At 47.4% G+C, this 27,810-nt stretch overlaps 3 protein-coding genes and 2 long non-coding RNA genes across 7 annotated transcripts in view; 3 read left to right on the forward strand and 2 right to left on the reverse strand.

Annotated features, from left to right (window-relative positions):
- Window positions 1-26,325, forward strand: part of LOC148124623 (uncharacterized) — a 45,486-nt gene extending 19,161 nt beyond the window's left edge. The window contains exon 3 of the long non-coding RNA XR_015739602.1: window positions 26,244-26,325. This is a non-coding gene — a long non-coding RNA (uncharacterized LOC148124623). The remainder of the gene's footprint in view (window positions 1-26,243) is intronic.
- LOC148124624 (acidic phospholipase A2 2-like) lies at window positions 201-4,543 on the reverse strand. Its single transcript, XM_087913143.1, is given in 5 exon segments — window positions 201-393; window positions 395-507; window positions 1,008-1,135; window positions 2,063-2,237; window positions 4,477-4,543. Coding segments are annotated over 5 exon segments (471 nt in total). The 5' UTR covers window positions 4,511-4,543; the 3' UTR covers window positions 201-372.
- On the reverse strand, window positions 201-27,711 carry LOC113454776 (phospholipase A2 GL16-1). Of its 3 annotated transcripts, none has more exons than XM_087913146.1 (5): window positions 27,577-27,711; window positions 26,520-26,694; window positions 25,096-25,223; window positions 24,424-24,572; window positions 201-241 (listed from the first exon to the last, which is right to left on the reverse strand). In XM_087913146.1, exons 1-4 carry the CDS (start codon window positions 27,608-27,610, stop codon window positions 24,451-24,453), a joined length of 459 nt encoding a protein of 152 aa, XP_087769272.1. In that variant the 5' UTR covers window positions 27,611-27,711; the 3' UTR covers window positions 201-241; window positions 24,424-24,450. The 3 variants fall into 3 exon arrangements, with proteins under 3 accessions (XP_087769272.1, XP_087769271.1, XP_087769270.1); XM_087913145.1 differs by lacking the exon at window positions 201-241 and adding an exon at window positions 24,238-24,275; XM_087913144.1 differs by lacking the exon at window positions 201-241 and having other exon boundaries at window positions 24,238-24,572.
- On the forward strand, window positions 12,069-24,235 carry LOC148124625 (uncharacterized). Its single transcript, XR_015739601.1, has 3 exons — window positions 12,069-12,331; window positions 13,835-14,191; window positions 23,869-24,235. It is a non-coding gene; the product is annotated as an uncharacterized LOC148124625 (long non-coding RNA).
- LOC148124626 (acidic phospholipase A2 1-like) lies at window positions 15,374-19,723 on the forward strand. The gene is given in 5 exon segments (XM_087913142.1): window positions 15,374-15,534; window positions 17,459-17,633; window positions 18,784-18,911; window positions 19,411-19,523; window positions 19,525-19,723. Coding segments are annotated over 5 exon segments (471 nt in total). The 5' UTR covers window positions 15,374-15,500; the 3' UTR covers window positions 19,546-19,723.
- Window positions 27,712-27,810: the final 99 nt, after the last annotated feature.

A 27,810-nucleotide genomic window follows, 5' to 3' on the forward strand; every position in this document is an offset into this window, starting at 1 on the left:
TTTTCTCTCCCTCTCTCCCTCCCTCTCTCTCTTACACACATAAACACACACACACACAGCATGTCTGAATCTCACAGCCCGGTCAAAAAAATAATAATGCAGCAACTTTGCAAAAGATTCTGAGGATAAGTCATGGCCTCCAATACCCAACACAGGACTTTCCTTCCTGTAAATAAAAGAAAACGGAGCAGAAAACCTAATCCGGTATCGGCACCTCACTTTATTGTTCAGGAAACGGTTCCTTTTTTTTTTAATAATTATATATATATATATATATATATAATTTTCTTTTTTTAATATATATATAATAGAGGCCCGAGAGAATTGCCACGTGCAAGTGAGTAACTGCCACAGTCCTTGCACTGAAGCCTCTCAAATATCATTGGCAAATATTCTTTTTCTTGGTGGTGATCATGAAGTTTTCGTCGTTGTAAGTGGCTCCGGCGAAACAGATGGCTGCCGTGCGGTCGCAATTACAGATAAAGGCTTTACACTCATCCTTGTCATCTGGAGGGAAGAAGGAAACGGTGAACCTCAGAGGGAGGCATGACCAAAACAAACGCTGCACTATTGCAAGACGCAGCCCTGTGTCTTTTCAATACCCGTTGTGAAGTTGCGCGCCTAGGCGAAAGGGGAGAGAGCTTGCATTGTGCTCTCCCGACGACGGCCCTGTAGGAAGGTAGCCCCCAACCCTCTCCTAGAAAATGGAAATATCCTAGGAAATATTAAAAAGGCAGAATATTTCCCCTAAAAAGAGTAGAAACTCAGAAGCAGAAACTCACCCCCACCTTTGTTAATGGGTGGGCCATTAAGGCCTGGGCCAGAATATTTCACATAACAAAGATCTCATCCTGGTAGAGCTATAATAGGAATTGCCCAAAGCCCTTTTCATGACATCATCATCCAGCAAAGGCTCAACCAAGCCTGGAACTCAGGACAGCCTGCAGAGTTGCTCCTGCGTGGCCCTGTCTTGGAAGGACGGGTTGGTTGGGGTTTGTGATACTTACCTGTGCAGGTGACTTCGCCTTCATTACATTTGTATGAATAGGGGTTCCAGTAGGGGCCACTGAACCGGTAATTACATGCAGGAAGTTTTTCAGCGTCATCATAGCAGTAGTCATGAGCCTGGCAGCACCTGGCCAAAAGTAGGAAGAGTTAGAGCTGGCTCTGCAGGTGTGAGAAGTCGGTGGAAGGGGTTGACTGGTGCTCTCTGAGCTTGGTTGTTTTCTTACAAACGTTTCATGACCCAACTAGATAATATAATCAGTGCTAGGGAGGCGGGGGGGGATTTTGGAAGAGAGCAGAAGGAGGAGGTGGAGGAGGTGGAGAGGGTCCCGTGGGGTCCTTGGTGCTCTCTGAACTTGGTTGTTTTCTTGCGGGTGTGTCGTGACCCAACTAGGTAACATCAGAGCTAGAAGGGAGTGGGGTTTTCGGAGTGGAGGAGGAGGATTTGGTGCTCTGTGACTTGGTTATTTTTTTTTTCAGATGTTTTATAACCCAACTAGGTAACATGTCAGTGCTAGGACGGAGGGGAGTTTGTGGAAAGAAGGAAGCGGTAATGGAGGAGGAGGAGGTGGAGGAGGAAGATTGTGGGGTTCTCGGTGCTCTCGGAGCTTCATTATAAATCTACCTTAACGGAACCTTGCTTATCCAAAAGAACAATTCTCCCACCATCTCCTTTTCTTAGAAACTAAGCAGGATCCCTTCGGAGCCTCTTTCTCCACCCCTTTCTCCAGGCGCCAGGATCTCCATGTAGTCCTCAACTTAGCGACCATGCAACGTTACAACAGCACTGAAAAAAGAGACTTACAACCATCAATTACAACAATCATTTGTCTGAAATGGTTTAGGGTTTCCTGCCAGTACAGGGGGATGGACTGGAAGACCTCCAAGGCCCCTTCCAACTCTAGTATTGTGTTTAATTATTCCGTCCTTCTTTCTATGATCCCTTCGAGCCCAAAGGGAGTCTGGAATGTGAGAGGATCTCCTGCCACTTGCAGACCACCGAGGTCTCTTCCAACCCTAGGATTCTAGGTTCTGTGATCCCCAGGTGAGGCCTTACCTGTCCAACTCGTCTACCGGTGTCCCGCTACCTCCTTTGCCACAGTAGCAACCGTAGTCCGCATAATCCAACACATTTCGACTGTTATGGTTGGCACATTTAATCAAGATTCTGAATTGTACGAGGCTGAGAGGCAGCGGAGGAATTCTGGTGGCTCCTAAGAGGGAGACACAAACTGCACCACACCACAAGGAGATCAGCATTAGCGTTTCCCAAATATCCAGCAGCCAAATCCAGTTCCCTGCTAAGTGACGGTTGGGTGAAGCATCATCTCCTCTTCAGGACCCCGTAATCCCTTGCGGGGTGGAGTCTGGGCAACTGAATGGAGCTGGCAGAATGTTTACTGGCCGGATGCCCTTCCTGTCACCAGCACGGAGTTTTGTTCAGCAGATATATTCTCATTGTGCCGAGAGAGAGGGAAATATCTGCCTCTACCTAGGATTGAACACACAGACTCCTGATTGTGAGGTGAGAGCTCCACCTCTAGGCTACCGCACTGCTCTGGGCGAATCTTCCCTCCTTTTGGAGGATAGAGGCATCTGTCTCCTCGGCCGGTACATGCGCACCAGACCGCAGCTTCCGACCGGTGAAGTCAACAGGAGAAGCTGGGTTCACGGAAGGACTTTGTGGTTCATTTTCCACAACTGCACTAACAAGCCCAAAACAAGCTTGTAAAATCAGACACCAGTCATTTTGCGTATTTGCTTTGCTTAACAATGGAAATTCTGGTCCCTGATAGTCCTTGTAAATTGAGGACTTTCTGTACAGTGGAATGGGAATGGATGGTTGGACTGGATGACCTCCAAGGCCTCTTCCAACTCTGTTGTTCTGTGATGCTGTGATATGGGTTGAGTTTGTACAACACGGATCTCTCAGCTTATAAAAGGGAGATGTTGGTTGAGTGAAGGAGCATCTGTTTTCCCTGTTCTCTCTCTAATCACCCCTTAGCTCCTCTCTCTCTCTCTCTCTCTCTCTCTCTCTCTCTCTGTACGTTTGTGTGTGTGTGTGTGTTTCTCTCATCACTATTTCTCTCCTGTCTCTCTTTCTCTCCTCTCTCTCTCCCTCTTTCTCTCCCCTCTTTCTGAACACTCTTTCTCTCCTTTCTCTCTTTCTCTCTCTCCCTCTCTCTATTTCTCTCGTCTTTCTCTTTATCTCCTCTCTCTTCCTCTGCTTCTCTCTCTTTCTCTCATCACTCTTTCTCTCGTCTCTCTCCTCTCTCTCTTTCTCTCCCACTTTCTCTCATCACTTTCTCTCCTTTCTCTCTTTATTTCTCTCCCTCTCTTTCTCTCATCACTCTTTCTCTCATCACTCTTTCTCTCCTTTCTCTCTCTCTCTCCCTCTCTCTATTTCTCTCCTCTTTCTCTTTATCTCCTCTCTCTCTTCCTCTCTTTATCTCCACTCTCTTTCTCTCATCACACTTTCTCTCCTTTCTCTCTTTATTTCTCTCCCTCTCTTTCTCTCATCACTTTTTATCTCCTCCTTGTCCTCTCTCTCTCCCTCTTTCACAAATCACTTTCGCTCCTCTTTCTCTTTATCTCCTCTCTTTCTCTCCCTCTGTCTCTCATCACTCTTTATCTCCACTCTCCCCTCTCTCTCTCCTTCTCTCTCTCCCTCTTTCTCTCATCACTCTTTCTCTCCTCTTTCTCCTCTCTCTCTCCCTCTTTCAAAAATCACTTTCGCTCCTCTTTCTCTTTATCTCCTCTCTCTTTCTCTCCCCCTCTTTCTCTCATCACTCTTTCCCTCGTCTTTCTCTTTATCTCCTCTTTCTCTCCCTCAATTACTTTCATCACTCTTTCTCTCATCACTCTTTCTCTCCTTTCTCTCTCTCTCTCCCTCTCTCTATCTCTCTCCTCTTTCTCTTTATCTCCTCTCTCTCTTCCTCTCTATCTCCACTCTCTTTCTCTCATCACTCTTTCTCTCCTTTCTCTCTTTATTTCTCTCCCTGTCTTTCTCTCATCACTCTTTATCTCCTCTTTCTCCTCTCTCTCTCCCTCTTTCACAAATCACTTTCTCTCCTCTTTCTCTTTCTCTCTCTTTCTCTCCTCTGTCTCTCATCACTCTTTATCTCCACTCTCCCCTCTCTCTCTCCTTCTCTCTCTCCCTCTTTCTCTCATCACTCTTTCTCTCCTCTATTTCTCTCCTCTCTCTCTGTCTCACTCTTTCTCTGTCTCTTTGCCTCTCTCTCTCTCTCTCTCTCACACACACACAGTTCTCGACTGAACCTACAATGAACCAGCTTGCTTTTTTGCCCTCCTGCTCACCTGTATTCTACAAACTCCTCTATCCTTGCAAGAGTAAAGAAACAATTCAGGCAGGTGTTTCACACAACCTCTGGAAACCACTCAGCAAGCGAAGCCTGCCGTATCCCTGAATGGATTCTTTGGATCTACTGGGTCTGGAAAATCTCCACTTACCTCCCAACAGGACCAGAAGGTGAGCAGGATGCATTTTGTCAGTGGCGAAGCTGCAAGCAAGATGAATTTCGATACCTGGCGAGTTCGGCCTTTTATAGCAGTGGTTCCCAAACTTTCTCAGTCCACCGCCCCCTTGGTGCTATAATCCCATCCTCAGTGGCCCCCACCGAGGGGTGGGATTCAAATCTCTTAACAACTGTTTCTGTGGGCGTGGCCTAATTTGTGGGCGTGGCTTGGTGGTCATGCGTGCGATGTTGCAGGTGCGCAATAAGGACTGAGTGAGCAGGAAAATGGAGGAGCGGGTGGAGAGGAGCAGGGCCAGCCAGGGGCCCATATTACCAGTTCTCCAAACTACTGGGAACGGTAATGAACCGGTAGAATCGCACCCCTGAATTGTTCCCTGCGAGGGGCCCACCTCCAGCGCCCCCCTTGCCTCTCAGTGCCCCCCTAAGGCATCCCACTGCCCTCCAGGGGGCGGTACCCCCCATTTTGGGAACCACTGTTTTATAGCCTTGCTCTTACGTTGGCCCCAGCTAAGATGGGAGATAAGAGCTGGATGGTTTTATTGGCCTATGTTCTCTTTTTTTGTGAAGAAACGGAAATCTGCTCTGATTTAAAACTGGGATGGTCACTGACTTCCCTTCCAGGCAATGTGGAATTCCAATTCCCATCAGGCTGTATTGGAGGAATCACTGAAGGTGCAGGTTGAAGGTTTTCTGCCTCCGGGTTCAATGTTTGGGAAATGTCCTCTGAATAGAACAAAACATTTTGGAACGCAAAACTCATAATTTTTATCTCCTTTCTCTCTTTATCTCTCTCCCCCTCTTTCTCTCATCACTTTCTCTTTATCTCCTCTCTCTTTCTCTCCTCCTCTTTCTCTCATCACTCTTTCTCTTCTCTATCTCTTTTTCTCATCACTCTTTCTCCTCTCTCTCCTCACACCCTTACTCTCTCTCACTCCCTTTCTCTCATCACTCTTTCTCTCTTCACTCTTTCTCTCCTCTTTCTGGACTATCTGGAATGGTATCTCCCTGCTTGAGTTGGGGATTGGATTAGATCAGGGGTCGCCAACTACCGGGCCGTGGACCGGTACTGGTCTGTGGGACATTTCCTACCGGGCCGCCGGTTCGCTGGGTGCCGCCATCTTGTTTTGATGAGAAAGTGCTTCCGGTGAGCTTTTCCGGTTGGAAAGCGGAGTTTGGGTCCTGAAGGAATCCTCGAGCCTTAGTTTCATCGAGGGGGGGGGCGGCTTCGAATGAAACTAAGGCGCGAGGATTCTTTCAGCACCCAAGCCGAGGCGAGCCGAGTGACCGTCCCGAAGCCATCCCGAAGCCCATCGACAAAGGTACAAAGGAGGAGTTGAAGGTGGCGGGGAGAAGCGGGGGACGGCTGGCTGGCTGGCCGGTCGCTTGGCTCGCCTTGCCATGCGTGCTGATGCCGGTACTGAGCCGCGGATGATTTTGTGATGCCGGTACTGGGCCGTGGCACAAAAAAGGTTTGGGGCCACTGGACTAGATGACCTTCAAGGTCCCTTCCGATGCTCTGTTAATCTGTTCTGTGGGGTGTGATTTGCATCCAAAGCACAAAGAGCAGACCTGCCTTTTGGGTTTCCCCTCTCGCTCTTGCTCAGAGGGGCGACACGGGTCCCACACAATCACAATCACAATCAGGGCTACCAATGGTGCACAGAACCTTCCTTTGTTTAGCCTCTTCCCCATCTGCCAAGAGAGGTTCAGGATCCTGTTGAGCGAGAATCGACATCCGGGATGTTGTTTTCTTTTTGAATCTTCTCTTAAGCTCCTTGGATTGGCAAAAACTGCAGGGTTGAGAGCCAGAGAACTGGTAGCTTGGTTGGCGTTTGGCAATGATCCAGTTGGGCAAGAGCTCTTAGTGGTGTCCCTAGAAGAGGAAACAGAGCTTCTGGAATGTTCCGAAGAAATCCAAGTTATTCCTTATTTAAAACGATTTAAGGAAGAAAATGAAAGAGGGGCAGAGCATAAACCAGAGTTTGCGAGAGTCAAGGAGAGAGCCAGATCATCTTGGAAGAGCAGGCATGATCAGAAAAGGATTTGATTGACATTAATCAAGACTTTAACTTGAGAATTAGGGGCACACACAAAACCTTGGAAATTGCACTAGGGACCTCCTGTTTTATTAAATCTAAGGAAGAGGAAGAGAAGGATAGTGGTGGAGGAAGAAGGAAAGCGGGGAGGGAGGAAAGAAGGCAGAAAGAAGAGATGAGAAAGAAGGAGGGAGGATGAGGAGAAGGAGAAGGAGAAGGAGATGAGAAGGAGAAGAAGACAAGAAGGAAGATGGAGGAGGAGGAGGAGGAGAGGAGGAGGAGGAGAAGGAGAAGAAGAAGACAAGAAGGAAGATGGAGGAGGAAGAGGAGGAAGACGAGGAGGAGGAGATTATTCATTATTGAGATCAAGAAAGATTGGAATCTCCCCTCCTGGCTTCTCTGAACAAGGCTTCCATTCTTGGACAAGCTACCAACAAAATCCTCTCCCCTCTTTAGGTGTCTGAGATCCTAACATTCCTCCTGTTCCTTTTCAGACCGCAGACAGCATCCCAGAGAACCCAAGCAGGGGATTTGCCTTGAAGTGCCACCTGAGTAGTTGACTGGGAATGGATGGAATGGGGGCATTGGACTGGTTCTCTCCAAGTCCCCTTCCAACTTTGTCGTTCTGTGATACTATGAAATGTGTAGAGTTTGTACAACACGGATCTCTCAGCTTATAAGAGGGAGATGTCGGTTGAGTGAAGGAGCATCTGTTTTCCCTGTTCTCTCTTTGTGTGTGTGTCTTTCTCTTTCTCTCCTCTCTCTCTCTCTCTCTCTCTCTTTCTCTCATCACTCTTTATCTCCTCTCTCTCATCACCCTTTCTCTCCTTTCTCTCCTTTCTCTCTTTATCTCTCTCACTCTCTTTCTCTTATCAATCTTTGTCTTCACTTTCTCCTCTCTCTCTCCCTGTCTTTCACAAATCACTTTCTCTCCTTTTTATCTGCTCTCTCTTTCTTTCCCCCTCTTTCTCTCATCACTCTTTCTCTCCTCTTTCTGGACTATCTGGAATGGTATCTCCCTGCAATCCCTACAATCACAATCACAATCAGGGCTACCAAATGGTGCACAGAACCTTCCTTTGTTTAGCCTCTTCCCCGTCCGCCAAGGGAGGTTCAGGATCCTGTTGATGCGAGAATCGACATCCGGGTTGTTGTTTTCTTTTTGAATCTTCTCTTAAGCTCCTTGGATTGGCAAAAACTGCAGGGTTGAGAGCCAGAGAACTGGTAGCTTGTTTGGCATTTGGCAATGATCCAGTTGGGCAAGAGCTCTTAGTGGTGTCCGTAGAAGAGGAAACAGAGCTTCCAGAGTGTTCCAAAACATCCAAGATATTCCCTATTTAAAATGATTTAATTGGGGAAATTAAAGAGGGGCAGAGCATAAACCAGAGTTGGTGAGAGTCAATGAAAGAACCAAGTCCTCTTAGAAGAGCAGGCATGATCAGACAAGGATTAGATTGTTATCAACCAAGACTTTAATTTGAGAATTACGGGCAGACACATAATCTTGGAAACTGCAATAGGGACCTCCTGTTTTATTAAATCCAAGGGAGAGGAAGAGAAGGATAGTGGTAGAGGAGGAAGTAAGGGGGGGAGGGAGGAAAGATGGCTGAAAGAAGGGAGGAGAAAGGAGGAGGAGAGGAAGAGGAGGAAAAGGAGGAGGAGGAGGAGGAGGAGGAGGAGAAGAAGAAGAAGAAGAAGAAGAAGAAGAAGAAGAAGAAGAAGAAGAAGAAGAAGAAGAAGAAGAAGAAGAAGAAGAAAGATGGAGGAAAAGAAGGAGAAAGAGAAGAAGATGACAAGAAAGATGGAGGAGGAGGAGGAAGAGGAGGAGGAGGAGGAGAAGTAGAAGAGAAGGAGGAGGAGGAGGAGGAGGAGGAGGAGGAGGAGGAGGAGGAGGAGGAGGAGGAGGAGGAGGAGGAGGAGGAGGAGGAGAGAAGCAGCCTGGGAACAGGCTCCAGCTGTCCGAAGGAATTTCCGCAGTCACCTGGCTAGCATGACCTCGCAGAACGCTGTTCCCTTCCAACCAGAGTGATATCTATTTATCTACTTCCATTTCCAGTGCTTTCAAACTGCTAGGTTGGCAGGAGCTGAGCTCAGGATGGGAGCTCATGCGGTCACATTGTGTTTGGGTCTCAAACCTTTCTAGCTGACAAGCCCAATATCTTAACCACTGAGCCACCATGCCGATGAGATAATTGCCCTATGAAATCCATGCCCTTCATCCTCATGCCAGACAGAAAGATTGATCCGCAGGGTAAACGTGGACCTGAAACAGGCCTCATCTGGAATGCCAGCAGTCGGTCCAAAGAGGTGAGAACATCACGGAGGAGACAGGAGTGCAGCTAAGTGGGCTTTTTGAGGGGGGGGGCCTTGACAACCTGGCCTGCAAGGGCAGAGCCTGCACATAATTTGGGGAAAAGCGCTGGGTTTTCTTCTGGCAAGCCTAAGAGAGGTTTAAAGGTGGCTTGTGAAATTGGGCTTTGTCTGTCTGTTCAGCTTGTCCGTCGAGGCTTCCCACTTTTTTCCAAAACAGAGTGTTAAGTAAGAAGAAGGGTGCTAGGTGGAGAATGAGCTGCAGGTAGCACTTCAAGGCAAATCCCCTGCTTGGGTTCTCTGGGATGCTGTCTGCGGTCTGAAAAGGAACAGGAGGAATGTTAGGATCTCAGACACCTAAAGAGGGGAGAGGATTTTGTTGGTAGCTTGTCCAAGAAAGGAAGCCTTGTTCAGAGAAGCCAGGAGGGGAGATTCCAATCTTTCTTGATCTCAATAATGAATATTCTTCTTCTTCTCCTCCGCCTCCTCTTTCTCCTTCTCCTCCTCCTCCTCCTCCTCCTCCTCCTCCTCCTCCTCCTTCTTCATCTTCTTCTTTTTCTTCTTCTCCTCCTCCTCTCCTCCTCCTTTCTCCCCTCTTCTTTCGGCCTTCTTTCCTCCCTCCCTGTTTCCTCTTCTACGGACACCACTAAGAGCTCTTGCCCAACTGGATCATTGCCAAATGCCAAACAAGCTACCAGTTCTCTGGCTCTCAACCCTCCAATGTTTTTGCCAATCCAAGGAGCTTAAGAGAAGATTCAAAAAGAAAACAACAACCCGGATGTCGATTCTTGCATCAACAGGATCCTGAACCTCTCTTGGCGGACGGGGAAGATGCTAAACAAAGGAAAGTCCTTGGCACCATTGGTAGCCCTGATTGTGATTGTGATTGTGATTATATGGGAGCCCGATCGCCCCTCTGAGCAAGAGGGAGAGGGGAAGCCCAAAAGGCAGGTCTGCTCTTTGTGCTTTGGATGCAAATCACATCCCACAGAACAGATTAACAGAGCGTCAGAAGGGACCTTGGAGGTCTTCTAGTCCAACCCCCAGCTCAAGCAGGGAGATACCATTCCAGATAGTCCAGAATGAGGAGAGAAAGAGTGATGAGAGAAAGAGAGGGAGAGAAAGGGAGGGAAAGAGAGAAAGAGTGAGAGGAGAGAGAGGAGAAAGAGTGATACGAGATAGAGGAGAGAAAGAGTCATGAGAGAAAAAGAGGGAGAGAAAGAGAGAGGAGATAAAGAGAAAGAGGACAGAAAGTGATTTGTGAAAGACAGGGAGAGAGAGAGGATAAAGTGAAGAGAAAGAGTGATGAGAGAAAGAGAGTGAGAGAGAGAAAGAGAGAAAGGAGAGAAAGGAGAGAAAGAGTGATGAGAGAAAGAAAGAGAGAGATGAAGAGAGAAAGGAGAGAAAGAGTGATGAGAGAAAGAAAGAGAGAGAGGGAGAGGGAGAGAGAGAAAAGCAGAAAAAGAGTGATGAGAGAAAGAGAGTAAGAAAGATTAAGAGAGAAAGGAGAGAAAGAGTGATGAGAGAAAGACAGAGAGAGAGAAAGAGTGAGGAGATAAAGAGTGATGAGAGATATGGAGAGAGAGAGAACAGGGAAAACAGATGCTCCTTCACTCAACCGACATCTCCCTCTTATAAGCTGAGAGATCCGTGGTGTACAAACTCTACACGTTTCATAGTATCACAGAACGACAAAGTTGGATGGGGACTTGGAGAGAACCAGTCCAACTCCCCCATTTCATCCATTCCCAGTCGACTACTCAGGTAGACCTTGACTTACAACGACCTTCGGGGATCAGAATTTCCATCGCTAAGCAAAGCGAATATCTGAAATGACTGGTGTCCAATTTTACAGGGTTGTTTTTGGGCTTGTTAGTGCAGTTGTGAAAATGGAATCATAAAGGCCTTCCGTGAACCCAACTTCTCCTGTTGACCTCTCCGGTTGGAAGCCGGCTGGGAATGGGGCAAAAGGCAATCGGCGGGCTGGTGCGCACACACCGGCCTAGGAGACAGATGCCTCGATCTCCCATAAAGAGGGAAGATTCGCCCAGAGCAGACAGCTGGTCATTTGCATTCTTTTTACAGAGCCGTTGAGGCCACTTGGAGGTTTGTTTGTATCCTCAGGCTCAAGTTGCTTCTGCTCTAACAGGATAGTGGGGAAGGGGAGGATTATGAAACCCTTCATCATGCAAGGAAGAGAAACCCTTCCATTCCTCACTCTCCTGTCTGAGCTGAAGTAGCTTCTGGGATGAGAAGCGAAACGTCTTCAAAGGAAAATCAAAGAAGTCCAATTGCCTCCCCCCAAAAAGCACCTTTGGGTCTGCCGAAAGGACTGTGATGTAGACAGGAGATTGTGTTATGTCCTTCGCTTCCCCAAAAAGCACTTAGCAGACCCTTTGTCCTGGCAAAACCCCTTTTTATTAAATGAAGGTGAATTTCTTGCGTTCATATTCAGCCCAAGGCCTGGCAGTCTTTCAAGGGTCTAATGAAGAGCCCGGGCCTCATCTACCTCGGAGAGCTGCCAAGTAAATATTTCCAAACACAGTACTGACAAGGAAGGTCTCAGCACAGAGTCTCTGAGATGCACAGACAGACAGATCTTCACACCTCTGCAATGATCAAATTGTTTCCTGCAAAAGCCCCCTCCCCTTTTGCTCCTCTTTTAATCCCTATGGGAAGAGCCATTCACCATACACCTGTGGCCTTAATTCCACGTCAACCCTGAGTTTTTAATTGTTCTTTTCTTTTGGGAGCTCTGCACATGTGCAGGCTGGGAAGAGGCTCCAGCTTTTCTTCTGCCCTAGTGATCTCCGACTCCCAAGGCAGCTGATGACTGCCAGCCTGCCCTGTCCCCATCTCTGCCCCTGATGCAGAGCCCTCATCTGAGCCTTCCGCAGCCTCCAGGACTGGCCCAGGTTCCTCCCAAAACATCCGCATTGTCTGACTCTGCACCCACATCTTGTGAAGGCAAGCTCTTCTACTCATTACTTTTCCTCACTGTTAGGAGGTTTCTCCTTAATCACACATATAAAATTAACATTACTTTATAATTATATATATTTATTTATTTTATAATTGAACTTAAAATTCTACATTTCATTCAGTTTGATTATCTGAATATTGAGCCAGCACCGTCCGAAGGAATTTCTGCAGTCACCTGGCTAGCATGACCTCGCAGAATGTTGTTCCCTTCCAACCAAAGTGATATCTATTTATCTACTTCCATTTCCAGTTCTTTCAAAGTGCTAGGTTGGCAGGAGCTGAGCTCAGGACGGGAGCTCACACCGTCACGTTGTGTTTGGGTCTCAAACCTTTCCAGCTGACCAGCCCAATATCTTAACCACTGAGCCACCATGCCGACGAGATAATTGCCCTATGAAATCCATACCCTTCATCCTCCTGCCAGACAGAAAGATTGATTGATATGGTAAACGTGGACCTGAAACAGGCCTCATCTGGAATGCCACCAGTTGGTCCAAAGAGGTGAGAACATCACGGAGGAGACAGGCGTGCAGCTAAGTGGGCTTTTTGGGGGGGGCTTGAGAACCTGGCCTGCAAGGGCAGAGCCTGCATATAAATTGGGAATCTTCTGGCAAGCCTAAGAGAGGTTTAAAGGGGGCTTGTGAAATTGGGCTTTGTCTGTCTGTTCAGCTGGTCTCTCGAGGCTTCCCACTTTCTTTCAAAAAAGAGTGTTAAGTAAGAAGAAGGGTGCTAGGTGGAGAATGAGCTGCAGGTAGCACTTCAAGGCAAATCCCCTGCTTGGGTTCTCTGGGATGCTGTCTGCGGTCTGAAAAGGAACAGGAGGAATGTTAGGATCTCAAACACCTAAAGAGGGGAGAGGATTTTGTTGGTAGCTTGTCCAAGAATGGAAGCCTTGTTCAGAGAAGCCAGGAGGGGAGATTCCAATCTTTCTTGATCTTAATAATGAATAATCTCCCAGGCTGCTTCTTCTTCTCTTCCTCCTCCTTCTCCTCCTTCTCTCCTCCTCCTCCTCCTCCTCCTCCTCCTCCTCCTCCTCCTCCTCCTCCTCCTCCTCCATCTTCCTTGTCGTCTTCTTCTCTTTCTCCTTCTTTTCCTCCATCTTTCTTCTTCTTCTTCTTCTTCTTCTTCTTCTTCTTCTTCTTCTTCTTCTTCTTCTTCTTCTTCTTCTTCTTCTTCTTCTTCTCCTCCTCCTCCTCCTCCTCCTCCTCCTCCTCCTCCTCCTCCTCCTCCCCCAACTCCTCCTCCAACTCCTCCTCTATGTTCTCCTCCTCCACCTCTCCTCCTCCTCCTCCATCTTCCTTGTCATCTTCTTCTCTTTCTCCTTCTTTTCCTCCATCTTTCTTCTTCTTCTTCTTCTTCTTCTTCTTCTTCTTCTTCTTCTTCTTCTTCTTCTTCTTCTTCTTCTTCTTCTTCTTCTTCTTCTTCTTCTTCTTCTTTCTTCTTCCTCCTCCTCCTCCTCCTCCTCCTCCTCCTCCCCCAACTCCTCCTCCAACTCCTCCTCTATGTTCTCCTCCTCCACCTCTCCTCCTCCTCCTCCATCTTCCTTGTCATCTTCTTCTCTTTCTCCTTCTTTTCCTCCATCTTTCTTCTTCTTCTTCTTCTTCTTCTTCTTCTTCTTCTTCTTCTTCTTCTTCTTCTTCTTCTTCTTCTTCTTCTTCTCCTCCTCCTCCTCCTCCTCCTCCTCCTTTTCCTCCTCTTCCTCTCCTCCCTCCTTTCTCCTCCCTTCTTTCAGCCTTCTTTTCTCCCTCCCCCTTATCTTCCTCCTCCACCACTATCCTTCCTTTCCTCTCCCTTATATTTAATAAAGGAAGAGGTCCGTAGTGCAGTTTCCAAGATTATGTGTCTGCCCTTAATTCTCAAATTAAAGTCTTGATTGATAACAATCTAATCCTTGTCTGATCATGCCTGCTCTTCTAAGGGGACTTGGTTCTCTCCTTGACTCTCGCCAACTCTGGTTTATGCTCTGCCCCTCTTTCATTTCCCCAATTAAATCGTTTTAAATAGGGAATATCTTGGATTTCTTTGGAACACTCTGGAAGCTCTGTTTCCTCTTCTACGGACACCACTAAGAGCTCTTGCCCAACTGGATCATTGCCAAATGCCAACCAAGCTGCCAGTTCTCTGGCTCTCAACCCTCCAATGTTTTCCAATCCAAGGAGCTTAAGAAAAGATTCAAAAAGAAAACAACATCCCGGATGTCGATTCTCGCTCAACAGGATCCTGAACCTCTCTTGGCAGACGGGGAAGATGCTAAACAAAGGAAGGTTCTGTGCACCATTGGTAGCCCTGATTGTGATTGTGATTGTATGGGAGCCCTGTCGCACCTCTGAGCAAGAGGGAGAGGGGAAGCCCAAAAGGCAGGTCTGCTCTTTGTGCTTTGGATGTAAATCACATCCCAAAGAACAGATTAATAGAGAGTCAGAAGGGACCTTGGAGGTCATCTAGTCCAATCCCCAACTCAAGCGGGGAGATACCATTCTAGATAGTCCAAGAAAGAGGAGAGAAAGAGTGATGAGAGAAAGAGAGGGAGAGAAAGAGAGAGGAGATAAAGAGAAAGAGGAGAGAAAGATTGATGAGAGAAAGAGAGGAAAAGAAAGAGAGGAGAGAAAGAGAAAGAGGACGGAAAGAGATAGAGGAGTGAAAGAGTGATGAGAGAAAGGGAGGGAGGGAGAGAAAAGTGAGAGGAGAGAGAGGAGAAAGAGTGATGAGAGAAAGAGATAGAGGAGAGAAAGAATGATGATAGAAAGAGCAGGAGAGAAAGAGAGAGAGAGGAGATAAAGAGAAAGAGTTATGAGAGAAAGAGGGGGAGAGAGATAAAGAGGGAAAGGAGATAAAAATTTTGAGTTTTGCGTTTCAAGATGTTTTGTTCTATTCACATTTCCAAAACCTTGAACCTGGAGGCAGAAAACCTGCAACCTGCACCTTCAGTTATTCCTCCAGTACAGGCTGATGGAAATTGGAATTCCACATTGCCTGGAAGGGAAGTCAGTGACCATCCCAGTTTTAACTCAGAGCAGATTTCCGTTTCTTCACAAAAAAAGAGAACATCTTGTTCCAACTCTTGAAGGAAAATGGCAGATTTTTGCAAGCAAACAGCTCTGGTTTTATCTCCTTCCTGGACAAAGTGCTGATAGGCCAATAAAACCATCCATCTCTTATCTCCCATCTTAGCTGGGGCCAAGGTAAGAGCAAGGCTATAAAATGGTGGTTCCCAAAGTGAGGGGTACCGCCCCCTGGAGGGCAGTGGGATGCCTTAGGGGGGCACTGAGAGGCAAGGGGGGCGCTGGAGGTGGGCCCCTCGCAGGGAACAATTCAGGGGTGGGATTCTACCGGTTCATTACCGTTCCCAGTAGTTTGGAGAACTGGTAATATGGGCTCCTGGCTGGCCCTGCTCCTCTCCACCCGCTCCTCCATTTTCCTGCTCACTCAGTCCTTATTGCGCACCTACAACATCGCACGCATGACCACCAAGCCACGCCCACAAATTAGGCCACGCCCACAGAAACAGTTGTTAAGAGATTTGAATCCCACCCCTCAGTGGGGGCCACTGAGGATGGGATTATAGCACCAAGGGGGCGGTGGACTGAGAAAGTTTGGGAACCACTGCTATAAAAGGCCGAACTCGCCAGGTATCGAAATTCATCTTGCTTGCAGCTTCACCACTGACAAAATGTATCCTGCTCACCTTCTGGTCCTGTTGGCAGGTAAGTGGAGATTTTCCAGACCCAGTAGATCCAAAGAATCCATTCAGGGATACGGCAGGCTTCGCTTGCTGAGTGGTTTCCAGAGGTTGCGTGAAACACCTGCCTGAATTGTTTCTTTACTCTTGCGAGGATAGAGGAGTTCGTAGAATACAGGTGAGCAGGAGGGCAAAAAAGCAAGCTGGTTCATTGTAGGTTCAGTCGAGAACTGTGTGTGAGAGAGAAAGAGACAGAGAAAGAGACAGAGAAAGAGAAAGAGAAAGAGTGAGACAGAGAGAGGGGAGAGAAATAGAGGAGAGAAAGAGTGATGAGAGAAAGAGGGAGAGAGAGAAAGAGAGAGAGAGAGGAGAGAAAGAGTGATGAGAGAAAGAGGGGGAGAGAAAGAGAGGAGATAAAGAGAAAGAGGAGAAAAAGAGTGATGAGAGAAAGAGTGATGAGAGAAAGAGTGATGAGAGAAAGAGAGGAAGAGGAAAAAAAGAGAAAAAGGAGAGAAAGAGTGATGAGAGAAAGAGGGAGAGAGAGAAAGAGAGAGAGAGGAGAGAAAGAGTGATGAGAGAAAGAGGGAGTGAGAGAAAGAGTGGAGAGAGAGGAGATAAAGAGTGATGAGAGAAAGGGTGATGAGAGAAAGAGAGGGAGAGAAAGAGAAGATAAAGAGAAAGGAGAGAAAGAGTGATGAGAGAAAGTGATGCGAGAAAGAGAGGGAGAGAAAGAGGATAAAGAGACAGAGGAGGGAAAGAGTGATGAGAGAAACAGGGAGAGAGAAAGAGAGGAGATAAAAAGAAAGAGGAGAGAAAGAGTGATGAGAGAAAGAGAGGGAGAGAAAGAGGAGATAAAGAGAAAGAGGAGAGAAAGAGTGATGAGAGAAAGAGGGGAAGAGAACGAGAGAGGAGATAAAGAGAAAGAGGAGAGAAAGTGATTTGTGAAAGAAAGGGAGAGAGAGAGGAAAACGAGGAGATAACGATTGATGATAGAAAGAGAGGGAGAGAAATAAAGAGAGAAAGGAGAGAAAGAGTGATGAGAGAAAGAGGGAGAGAGAGAAAGAGAGAGAGGAGAGAGAGGAGATGTGATGAAAGAGGGAGAGAAAGAGAGAGGAGAGAAAGACACAAGCAGAGAATGAGAAAGAGAGAGAGAGAGAGAGAGAGACAGAGAGGAGCTAAGGGGTGATTAGAGAGAGAACAGGGAAAACAGATGCTCCTTCACTCAACCAACATATCTCTTTTATAAGCTGAGAGATCCATGTTGTACAAACTCAACCCATGTCCTAGCAGCACAGAACAACAGAGTTGGAAGGGGCCTTGGAGGTCATCCAGTCCAACCATCCATTCCCAGTCCACTGTACAGAAAGTCCTCAATTTACAAGGACTATCGGGGACCAGAATTTCCATCGCTAAGCAAAGCGAATACGTGAAATGACTGGTGTACGATTTTTCAAGCTTGTTGTGGGGTGGTTAGTGCAGTTGTGAAAAAAGGAACCACAAAGTCCTTCCGTGAACCCAGCTTCTCCTGTTGACTTCACCGGTCGGAAGCTGCGGTCTGGTGCGCATGTACCGGCCTAGGAGACAGATGCCTCTATCCTCCAAAAAGAGGGAAGATTCGCCCAGAGCAGTGCGGTAGCCTAGAGGTGGAGCTCTCACCTCACAATCAGGAGTCTGTGTGTTCAATCCTAGGTAGAGGCAGATATTTCCCTCTCTTTCGGCACAATGAGAATATATCTGCTGAACAAAACTCCGTGCTGGTGACAGGAAGGGCATCTGGCCAGTAAACATTCTGCCAGCTCCATTCAGTTGCCCAGACTCCACCCCACAAGGGATTACGGGGTCCTGAAGAGGAGATGATGCTTCACCCAACCGTCCCTTAGCAGGGAACTGGATTTGGCTGCTGGATATTTGGGAAACGCTAATGCTGATCTTCTTGTGGTGTGGTGCAGTTTGTGTCTCCCTCTTAGGAGCCGCCAGAATTCCTCCGCTGCCTCTCAGCCTCGACAATTTCTCCAACCTGATTACATGTGCTAACCGTGGCAGTCGAAATTGGTGGGATTATGCGCACTACGGTTGCTTCTGCGGCTCAGGAGGTAGCGGGACACCGGTAGATGAGTTAGATAGGTAAGGCCTCACCTGGGGATCGCAGAACCTAGAATCCTAGGGTTGGAAGAGACCTCGGGGGGTCTTCTAGTCCATCCCCTCCTGCAAGTGGCAGGAGATCCTCTCACGTTCCAGACTCCCTTTGGGCTCGAAGGGATCATAGAAAGAAGGACGGAATAATTAAACACAATACTAAAGTTGGAAGGGGCTTTGGAGGTCGTCTAGTCCATCCCCCTGTTCTGGCAGGAAAGCCTAAACCATTTCAGACAAACGGTTGTCTAATCTCTTCTTCAAACCTCCAATGTTGCGGCACCCACAACGCCTGGAGGCAAGTTAATTGATCTCACCCTTTGGAAGTTCCTCCTTAATTCCAGGCTGCTGCTCCCCATGATCAGTTTCCCTCCGTGGCTTCTTGTCCCGCCTTCAGGGGCTTTTGGGGAACAGGTTGGACCCCCTCCTCTCTGTGGCAGCCCCTCAAATATCGGGAGACTGTTCCCATGTCACCTGTAGTATAACGGATCCTCTATCGTCCTTGGACCGTTTGCAAGTGCAAGAGAATCGCTTGGATGAAATGGCACATGGGAAAGACCTTGGCGGACGTGGTGAAGAGATGCTATCTAGGGAAGAGTCAGATAAGAGAGGGCAAATAAAAAGAAATAAAATAAAAAATAAAAATAAATAAAGAAATAAAAATAATGAAAGGGCAGAGATCAGAGGTGTATAAGGGGTGGAGAGAGAGGAAGAATTGTTCTTTTGGATAAGCAAGGTTCTGTTGAAGATTTATAATGAAGCTTAGAGAGCAACAAGGACCCCGTGGTCTTCCTCCTCCTCCTGCTCTTCCTCCTCCTCCACCACCACCTCTTCCTTCTTTCCACAAACTCCCCTCCATCCTAGCACTGATGCTGCTCCCTAGTTGGGTCACGAAACACCCGCAAGAAAACAACCAAGTTCAGAGAGCACCAAGGACCCCACGGGACCCTCTCCACCTCCTCCACCTCCTCCTTCTGCTCTCTTCCACAATCCCCCCGCCTCCCTAGCACTGATTATATTATCTAGTTGGGTCATGAAACGTTTGTAAGAAAACAACCAAGCTCGGAGAGCACCAGTCAACCCCTCCCACCGACTTCTCACACCTGCAGAGCCAGCTCTAACTCTTCCTGCTTTTGCCCAGGTGCTGCCAGGCTCACGACAACTGCTTTGGTGATGCCGAAAAACTTCCTGCATGTAATTACCGGTTCAGTGGCCCCTACTGGAACCCCTATTCATACAAATGTAATGAAGGCGAAATCACCTGCACAGGTAAATATCACAAACCCCAACCAACCCGTCCTTCCAAGACAGGGCCACGCAGGAGCAACTCTGCAGGCTGTCCTGAGTCCCAGGCTTGGTTGAGCCTTTGCTGGGTGATGATGTCATGAAAAGGGCTTTGGGCAATTCCTATTATAGCTCTACCTGAAGAAGGTCTTTGTTATGTAACATATTCTGGCCCAAGCCTTAATGGCCCACCCATTAACAAAGGTGGGGGTGAGTTTCTGCTCCTGAGTTTCTACTCTTTTTAGGGGAGTTATTCTGCCTTTTAAATATTTCCTAGGATATTTCCATTTTCTAGGAGAGGGTTGGGGGCTACCTTCCTACAGGGGCGTCGTCGGGAGAGCACAATGCAAGCTCTCTCCCTTTCCGCCTAGGCGCGCAACTTCACAACGGGTATTGAAAAGACACAGGGCTGCGTCTCACAATAGTGCAGCCTTTGTTTTGGTCATGCCTCCCCCGAGGTTCACCGTTTCCTTCTTCCCTCCAGATGACAAGGATGAGTGTAAAGCCTTTATCTGTAATTGCGACCGCACGGCAGCCATCTGTTTCGCCGGAGCCACTTACAACGACGAAAACTTCATGATCACCATCAAGAAAAAGAATATTTGCCAATGATATTTGAGAGGCTTCAGCGCAGGGACTGTGGCAGTTACTCACTTGCACGTGGCAATTCTCTGGACGGGCCTCTATTATATATATATTTCAAAATAGAAAATTATATATATATATATATATATATAATTATTAAAAAAACAAAAGGAACCGTTTCCTGAACAATAAAGTGAGGTGCCGATACCGGATTAGGTTTTCTGCTCCGTTTTCTTTTATTTACAGGAAGGAAAGTCCTGTGTTGGGTATTGGAGGCCATGACTTATCCTCAGAATCTTTTGCAAGGTTGCTGCATTATTATTTTATGCACGGGGGCTGTGAGATTCACACATGCTGTGTGTGTGTGTGTTTATGTAAGAGAGGGAGGGAGGGAGAGGAGGAAGAGAGGGAGAGGGAGGGAGAGAGAAGGAGAAAACAGAGGGGGAGGGAGAGAGAGGGGGAGGGGGGAGGGAGGGAGGGAGAGGGAGGGAGGTGAAGAGATAGAGAAGGGAGGGAGAGAAAGAGAAGGAGGGAGAGGGGGGAAAGATGGAGGGAGAGGGGGAAGAGAAAGAGGGAAGGAGGGAGAAAAAGAGAGAGAAGGAGAAAAAGAGAGAAAGAGAGAGAAGGAGTGAAAGGGGGAGAGGGAGAGGCAGAAAGAGAGGGAGGGTGGGAGGGAGGGAGGGAGAGAACAGATGCTCCTTCACCCAACCAACTTCTCCCTTCAAAAGCTGAAAAATGTAGCTCCCTCGCTAGCTCCAGGCGCCAGGATCTCCATGTAGTCCTCAACTTAGTGGCCATGCAACGTTACAACAGCACTGAAAAAGGGGACTTACAACCATTTTTCAGACTTCCAACCATTGCAGCATCCCTACGTGATTTATGTCCGGGTGCTTGGCAACTGACTCACACTTACGACGGTTGCAGAGTCCCTGGGTCGCGCCTTTTGCGACCTTCTGAGAAGCCAGATTCACTTAACAACAGTGGGACCTGCTTCCCAACAGCGGCATCCCAAAAAAAGGTTAATAAACTGAGGCCAACTGGGTGGTGAACTAAACCGGAGCAAAACCAGGCGTTGAATTCTGGGAGTTGAAGTCCAGAGGTCTTGAAATCTCCAAGTTTGGTTGCCTCTCCTTTAGATGTTGGTGACCCGAAGAGTAGAGAAGATAATAGAGAGAATAGAGAACAGAACAGAACAGAACAGAACAGAACAGAACAGAATAGAATAGAATAGAATAGAATAGAATAGAATAGAATTCTCTATTGGCCAAGTGTGATTGGACACACAGGGAAGTTGTCTTGGTGCAAATGCTCTCATTGTACGTAAAAGAAAAGATACATTCGTCAAGAATCATCAGGTACAACACTTCATAATAGTCCCAGGGTACAATAAGCAATCAAGTATACTAGGAAGCAGTCAATATAGATCGTAAGGATACAAGCGACTCAGTCATACACTCACAAGTGGGAGGGGATGGGTGATAAGGAGTGATGAGAAGATTAATAGTAGTGCAGACTTTGTCAATAGTTGGACAGTGTTGAGGGAATTATTCGTTCAGGAGAGTGATGGCATTCGGGGAAAAACTCCCCTTGTGTCTAGTTGTTCTGGGGTGCAGGGCTCTATAGCATCGTTTTGAGGGTGGGAGTGGAAACAGATTATGTCCAAGATGGGAGGGGTCTGTAGATATTTTCTTGAAGATTTATTGAAGTGATTCATTGAAGATTCGCATGACCTGGTACCTATGGCTGCACCCAGGTGTGGCAGTTGATTTGTAGGTAGGAGGGCAGGCGTGCAACGAGCCAGGGATCCGCCAGGGATCCGGCTGGATGCAGCCATTGGATGCATTGTTGGCGGCCACTCTTGGAAACAACGCAATTGGTTCTTTGTTTCTCGATGTCACAATTCCTCTCCGGAGGAGCTGTGGGCCAAGAGGATGGAAAGTTTCCCTCACACAGCTCCTCCTGCCCACAGGCCAAACTGCCTCTCCTTGCCTGAAAAAGATCCCCTCTTGGCCTACTCCAAGCCCACCACGTTCGGGAGAAGAAGCCAGCAAAGTCACCACCGGAATTATGCACACGCTTTCAAAAAGACTCATGGCCACCAGATTAGAATCTTTTTGGGGGGGGGGATCCACCAAGCGTCTTCCCGTGAGAAAATCTCCAGATGGGGGGATCTCTGGCTCAGGACACCCCGAACCCCAATTTTTTTCCAATGTCTCAGGCCATCCCAAATGCCAGCTGACCTTCAGGCATCCTGGATCGATTCCCAGGCTCTACAGTCCATTTGGGAAGTGTAAGAGGAGAATATTTTTGAGATCCTTGGCTGGCTGAGATTTCAGACTTAAGTTGATACACGCAACAACCTGCAATAACTCCTAGGTTAACTAGCTTGGAGTGTAGAGACAGGGGTGGGATTCAAATTTTTTAACAACTGGTTCTGTGGGTGGGGCTAGGTGGGCGTGGCTGGGTGGGCATGGCCATCTGACTACGACTACTTCTCCTTCTCCTTCTTTCTTCTTTTTCTTCCTTTTTTCTGTTTTTTCTTCTTCTTCTTCTTTTCCTCCTCCTCCTCCTCCTCCTCCTCCTCCTCCTCCTCCTCCTTTTTCTGCAGAAACCTTTTTTGCAGAACCCCCCCCCCATTTTTTGCCTTTTTTGGGGGAACATTTTTACTCCCAGGAAGCTTTGCTGCGGGTCAGGAAGGGCAAAACTGGAGCACACAGCCCTTTCTGCTTCCTGGACCTCAGGAAACCTCCTGGGTGAAGCAGTAAGACAGCGAGGGGAATTCCGGCAGGGTTGATCATCAGAACCGTTGATCATAGGGAGGCGGAAAAACGGAAATAACTAACAGAGTGACTGGGCAGGGGAGAATGCAGTCAGCTACGTCGGGCATGCGCGTGATGTTGCACACGTGCAATAAGGACTGACTAGGCGGAGAGGGGCGGGGCCAGCCAGGGGTATGCTTTGCCAGTTCTCCAAACTGCACAGAATTGTAACAACCGGTTCTGTAGAACCAGTCTGAACCGGTAGAATCCCACTACTCTGTGTGTGTGTGTGTGTGTGTGTGTGTGTGTGTGAACCCAACTGTTGTTTTTAGTTTATGTTTGGGTGTTTTAGGTGAAGCCAGGTAACCAGAAAAATTCTGTAACTGCTTACTTAGTCATTATTATTATTATTATTATTATTATTATTATTATTATTATTATGAACACTTATAATGAAATACTTTTAATGGAAAAATTATAATGAAACACAATCACTTTTAATGGAAAAATTATAATGAAACACGATCACTTTTAATGGAAATCTTAGCACATAATCAACGTGTGCATAAGCTGCCTATATTTATTATGTATGATTATAAAAGGCAAACAAAACTAGGCGTGTGTTATACCTTCATTTGTTTAATAAATGAAAAGCAAGCAATGCTGACTAATTGGGACTGAGAACACACGTTCGTTATACACCATTTTGTGATTAGTTGATATTCAGTACAGGGTAGATGTGGGCAAAACAACCACTGCATGATAATTGATAAAATTTGGATGGGGTGGGATGGACACATGTTTGTGTTTCAACTTTGAATATCTGTGGAGGTTTTCAGTCATCCAGGTCACGGATATCGCAAAGGTGCCCTTTTTTTCAAGAGATGATTGCATTTTCGCAGACAGCTGGTCATTTGCCTTCTTTTTAGAGAAGCGCTGAGGCCACCTGGAGGTTTGTTTGTATCCTCAGGCTCAAGCTGCTTCTGCTCTAACAGGATAGTGGGGAAGGGGAGGATTATGAAAGCCTTCATCATGCAAGGAAGAGAAACCCTTCCTTTCCTCACTCTCCTGTCCGAGCTGAAGTAGCTTCTGGGATGAGAAGCGAAACGTCTTCAAAGAGAAATCAAAGAAGTCCAATTGCCTCCCCACAAAAAGCACCTTTGGGTCTGCCGAAACGACTGTATGGTAGACAGGAGATTGTGTTCTGACCTCAGCTTCCCCAAAAAGCACTTAGCAGACCCTCTGTCCTGGCAAAAACCCCTTTTATTAAATGAAGGTGAATTTTTGGCGTTCACATTCAGCCCCAGGCCTGGCAAACAGTCTTTCAAGGGTCTAATGAAGAGCCCAGGCCTCACCTACCTCGGAGAGCTGCCAAGTAAATATTTCCAAACACAGTGTTGACAAGGAAGGTCTCAGCACAGAGTCTCTGAGATGCACAGACAGATCTTCAGACCTCTGCAATGAACGAATTGTTTCCTGCACAAGCCCCCTCCCTTTTGCTCCTCTTTTAATCCCTAAGGGAAGAGCCATTCACCGTACACCTGCGGCCTTAATCCCACGTCAACCCTGAGTTTTTAATTGTTCTTTTCTTTTGGGAGCTCTGCGCATGTGCAGGCTGGGAACAGGCTCCAGCTGTTCTTCTGCCCTACTGATCTCCGACTCCCAAGGCAGCCGATGACTGCCAGCCTGCCCTGCCCCAATCTCTGCCCCGGATGCAGAGCCCTCATCTGAGCCTTCCGCAGCCTCCAGGACTGGCCCAGGTTCCTCCCAAAACATCCTCATTGTCCGACTCAGCACTCACATCTTGTGAAGGCAAGCTCTTCTACTCATTACTTGTCCTCACTGTTAGGAAGTTTCTCCTTAATCGCAGATTTCAAATTAACAATATATAATTTTTAAAAAACAAATGCCCAACACAGGACTTTCCTTCCTGTAAATAAAAGAAAACGGAGCAGAAAACGTAAACGGGTGTCGGCACCTCACTTTATTGTTCAGGAAACGGTTCCTTTTGTTTTTTAAATATTGTATGTATCTATGTATGTATGTATGTATATAAATTGCACCGGTACAGCATCTGTCTCTTCTGTTCCACGGGCAGGTGGACGCGCGAGGCCCGTCCAGAGAGTTGCCACACACAGGTGAGTAACTGCCACAGTCCTTGCACTGAAGCCTCTCAAATATCATTTGCAATGTTTGGTGGTGTCGATATTGTAGTTCTCCTTGTTGTAAGGGGCTCCGGCGAAACAGATGGCTGCCGTGCGGTCGCAATTACAGATAAAAGCTCCACACTCATCATTGTCATCTGGAGGGAAGAAGGAAATGGTGAACCTCGGGGGAGGCATGACCAAAACAAACGCTGCACTATTGTGAGACGCAGCCCTGTGTCTTTTCAATACCCGTTGTGAAGTTGCGCGCCTAGGCGGAAAGGGAGAGAGCTTGCATTGTGCTCTCCCGACGACGCCCCTGTAGGAAGGTAGCCCCCAACCCTCTCCTAGAAAATGGAAATATCCTAGGAAATATTAAAAAGGCAGAATATTTCCCCTAAAAAGAGTAAAAACTCAGAAGCAGAAACTCACCCCCACCTTTGTTAATGGGTGGGCCATTAAGGCCTGGGCCAGAATATTTCACATAACAAAGACCTCCTCCAGGTAGAGCTATAATAGGAATTGCCCAAAGCCCTTTTCATGACATCATCATCCAGCAAAGGCTCATAAATCACTTATTTTCAGAGCTGTTGTAATGTTGAACGGTCACTAAATAAAGGATTGAAAGTTGAGGGCTACCTGTCTTGGAAAGTCGGGTGGGTTGGGGTTTGTGATATTTACCTTTGCAGGTGAGGTTGCCTCCAGAACAGGTGTATGAATAGATCTTGGTGTAGGGGCTGTCCAGGAGGGACTTACATGCAGGATGTTTCTTGGCTTGAGAATAGCAGTTGTCATGAGTCTGGCAGCACCTGGCCAAAAGCAGGAAGTTAGTGCTGGCTCTACAGGTGTGAGAAGTCCTCTCTTGGGGGCGGGGGGCAGTCCTTGGTGCTCTCTGAGCTGGGTTGTTTTCTTACAGACGTTTCACGACCCAACGAGGCAATATCATCCGTGCTAGGAGGGTGGGGGATTGTGGAAGAGAGCAGGAGGAGGAAGAGGAAGACTGTGCGGTACTTGTGCTCTCTGAGTGTTGGTTGTTTTCTTGCAGATGTTTCAGGACCCAACTAGGTAACATCATCAGTGCTAGAAGGGAGTGGGGTTTGTGGAGAGGAGGAAGAGGTAGAGGAGAAGGAGGAGGAGGAGGAGAAGGAAGAGGAGGAGAAAGACTATGGTGTCTTTGGTGCTCTCTAAGCTTAGTTGTTTTCTTGCAGATGTTTCATGACCCAACTAGATAACGTCATTATTATTAGGATGGTAGTAGGGGTGTGGAAGGGGGGAGGAGGAGGAGGAGGAGGAGGAGGAGGAGGAAGATTGTGGGGTCCCTGGTGCTCTCTGAGCTTCATTATAAATCTTCAACAGAACCTTGCTTATCCAAAAGAACAATTCTCCCTCTCTCTCCACCCCTTATACACCTCTGATTTCTGCCCTTTCTTTATTTTTATTTCTTTATTTATTTTTATTTATTATTTTATTTATTTTTATTTGCCCTCTCTTATCTGACTCTTCCCTAGATAGCATCTCTTCACCACGTCTGCCAAGGTCTTTCCCACGTGCCATTTCATCCAAGCGATTCTCTTGCACTTGCAAACTGTCCAAGGACGATAGAGGATCCGTTATACTACAGGTGACATGGGAACAGTCTCCCGATATTTGAGGGGCTGCCACAGAGAGGAGGGGGTCCAACCTGTTCCCCAAAAGCCCCTGAAGGCGGGACATGAAGCCACGGAGGGAAACTGATCATGGGGAGCAGCAGCCTGGAATTAAGGAGGAACTTCCAAACGGTGAGATCAATTAACTTGCCTCCAGGCGTTGTGGGTGCCGCAACATTGGAGGTTTGAAGAAGAGATTAGACAACCATTTGTCTGAAATGGTTTAGGCTTTCCTGCCAGAACAGGGGGATGGACTAGACGACCTCCAAGGCCCCTTCCAACTCTAGTATATTGTGTTTAATTATTCCGTCCTTCTTTCTATGATCCCTTCGAGCCCAAAGGGAGTCTGGAACGTGAGAGGATCTCCTGCCACTTGCAGGAGAGGATGGACTAGAAGACCACCGAGGTCTCTTCCAACCCTAGGATTCTAGGTTCTGTGATCCCCAGGTGAGGCCTTACCTATCCAACTCATCTACCGGTGTCCCGCTACCTCCAGGGCCGCAGTAGCAACCGTAGTCCGCATAATCCAACAAAGGTCGACTGCCAGGGATGGTACATTTAATCATGTTGCCGAATTGTATGAGGTTGAGAGGCAGCGGAGGAATGTCGGAGGCTCCTAAGAGGGAGACACAAACTGCACCACACCACAAGGAGATCAGCATTAGCGTTTCCCAAATATCCAGCAGCCAGATCCAGTTCCCTGCTAAGGGACGGTTGGGTGAATCATCATCTCCTCTTCAGGACCCCGTAATCCCTTGCGGGGTGGAGTCTGGGCAACTGAATGGAGCATCTGTTTTCTCTGTTCTCTCTCTCTCTCCCTCTCTCTCTCATCACTCTATCTCCTCTCTGTCTCTCTCTGTGTCTGTCTTCCTCTCATCAGTCTTTATCTCCTCTCTCTCTTTATCACCTCTCTTTCTCTCCCCTCTTTCTCTCATCACTCTTTCTCTCCTCTCTCTCTTTCTCTCAACACTCTTTCTCTCCTCTCTCTATCTCTTTCTCTCTCTCTTTCTCTCATCACTCTCTCTCTCTCCGCCCCTCTTTCTCTTATCACTCTCTGTTCTCTCTCTTTCTCTCCTCTTTTTCTCTTCCGTCTTTCTCTCATCACTCTTTCTCTCCTCTCTTTCTCTCTGCCCCTCTTTCTCTTATTACCCTTTCTCTCCTCTCTTTCTCTCCCGTCTCTCTACCTCTTTCTCTCAACACTCTTTATCTCCTCTCTCCATCTCTTTCTCTCTCTCTTTCTCTCATCACTCTTTATCTCCTCTCTCCCTGTCTCACTCTCTCTCTTACACACACACACAAATACATACACAGATCAAAATTGAACATACAATGTACCAGCTTGCTTTTTTGCCCTCCTGCTCACCTGTATTCTACGAACTCCTCTATCCTCACAAGAGTAAAGAAACAATTCATGCAGGTGTTTCACACAACCTCTGGAAACCACTCAGCGAGGGAAGCGTGCCGTATCCCTGAATGGATTCTTTGGATCTACTGGCTCTGGAAAACCTGCACTTACCTGCCAACAGGACCAGAAGGTGAGCAGGATTCATTTTGTCTGCGGTGAACCTGCAAGCTCAATGAACTTCGATACCAGGCGAGTTCAACCTTTTATAGCCTTGTCATAACCTTGGCCTTAGCTGAGATGGGAGATAAGAGATGGATGGTTTTATTGGCTTATCAGCACTATTCATCTTCCAAGAAGGAGATAAAACCAGAGCTGTTCGCTTGCAAAAATCTGCCAGTTTTCCTC

Source organism: Pseudonaja textilis, chromosome 15 (genome assembly GCF_049901715.1).
Source record: "Pseudonaja textilis isolate UNSWEBS1 chromosome 15, rPseTex1.2, whole genome shotgun sequence".
Taxonomy (NCBI): domain Eukaryota; kingdom Metazoa; phylum Chordata; class Lepidosauria; order Squamata; family Elapidae; genus Pseudonaja; species Pseudonaja textilis.

Bases quoted from the DNA above. Each gene is read 5' to 3' on its own strand.
- LOC113454776 (XM_087913146.1), bottom strand. From the start codon at position 27,610: ATGAATCCTGCTCACCTTCTGGTCCTGTTGGCAG. The intron at 26,695-27,576 runs GTAAGTGCAGGT...GGTGTGGTGCAG, and splicing joins CCTTCTGGTCCTGTTGGCAG to TTTGTGTCTCCCTCTTAGGA. The intron at 25,224-26,519 runs GTAAGGCCTCAC...GCTTTTGGCCAG, and splicing joins CCGGTAGATGAGTTGGATAG to GTGCTGCCAGACTCATGACA.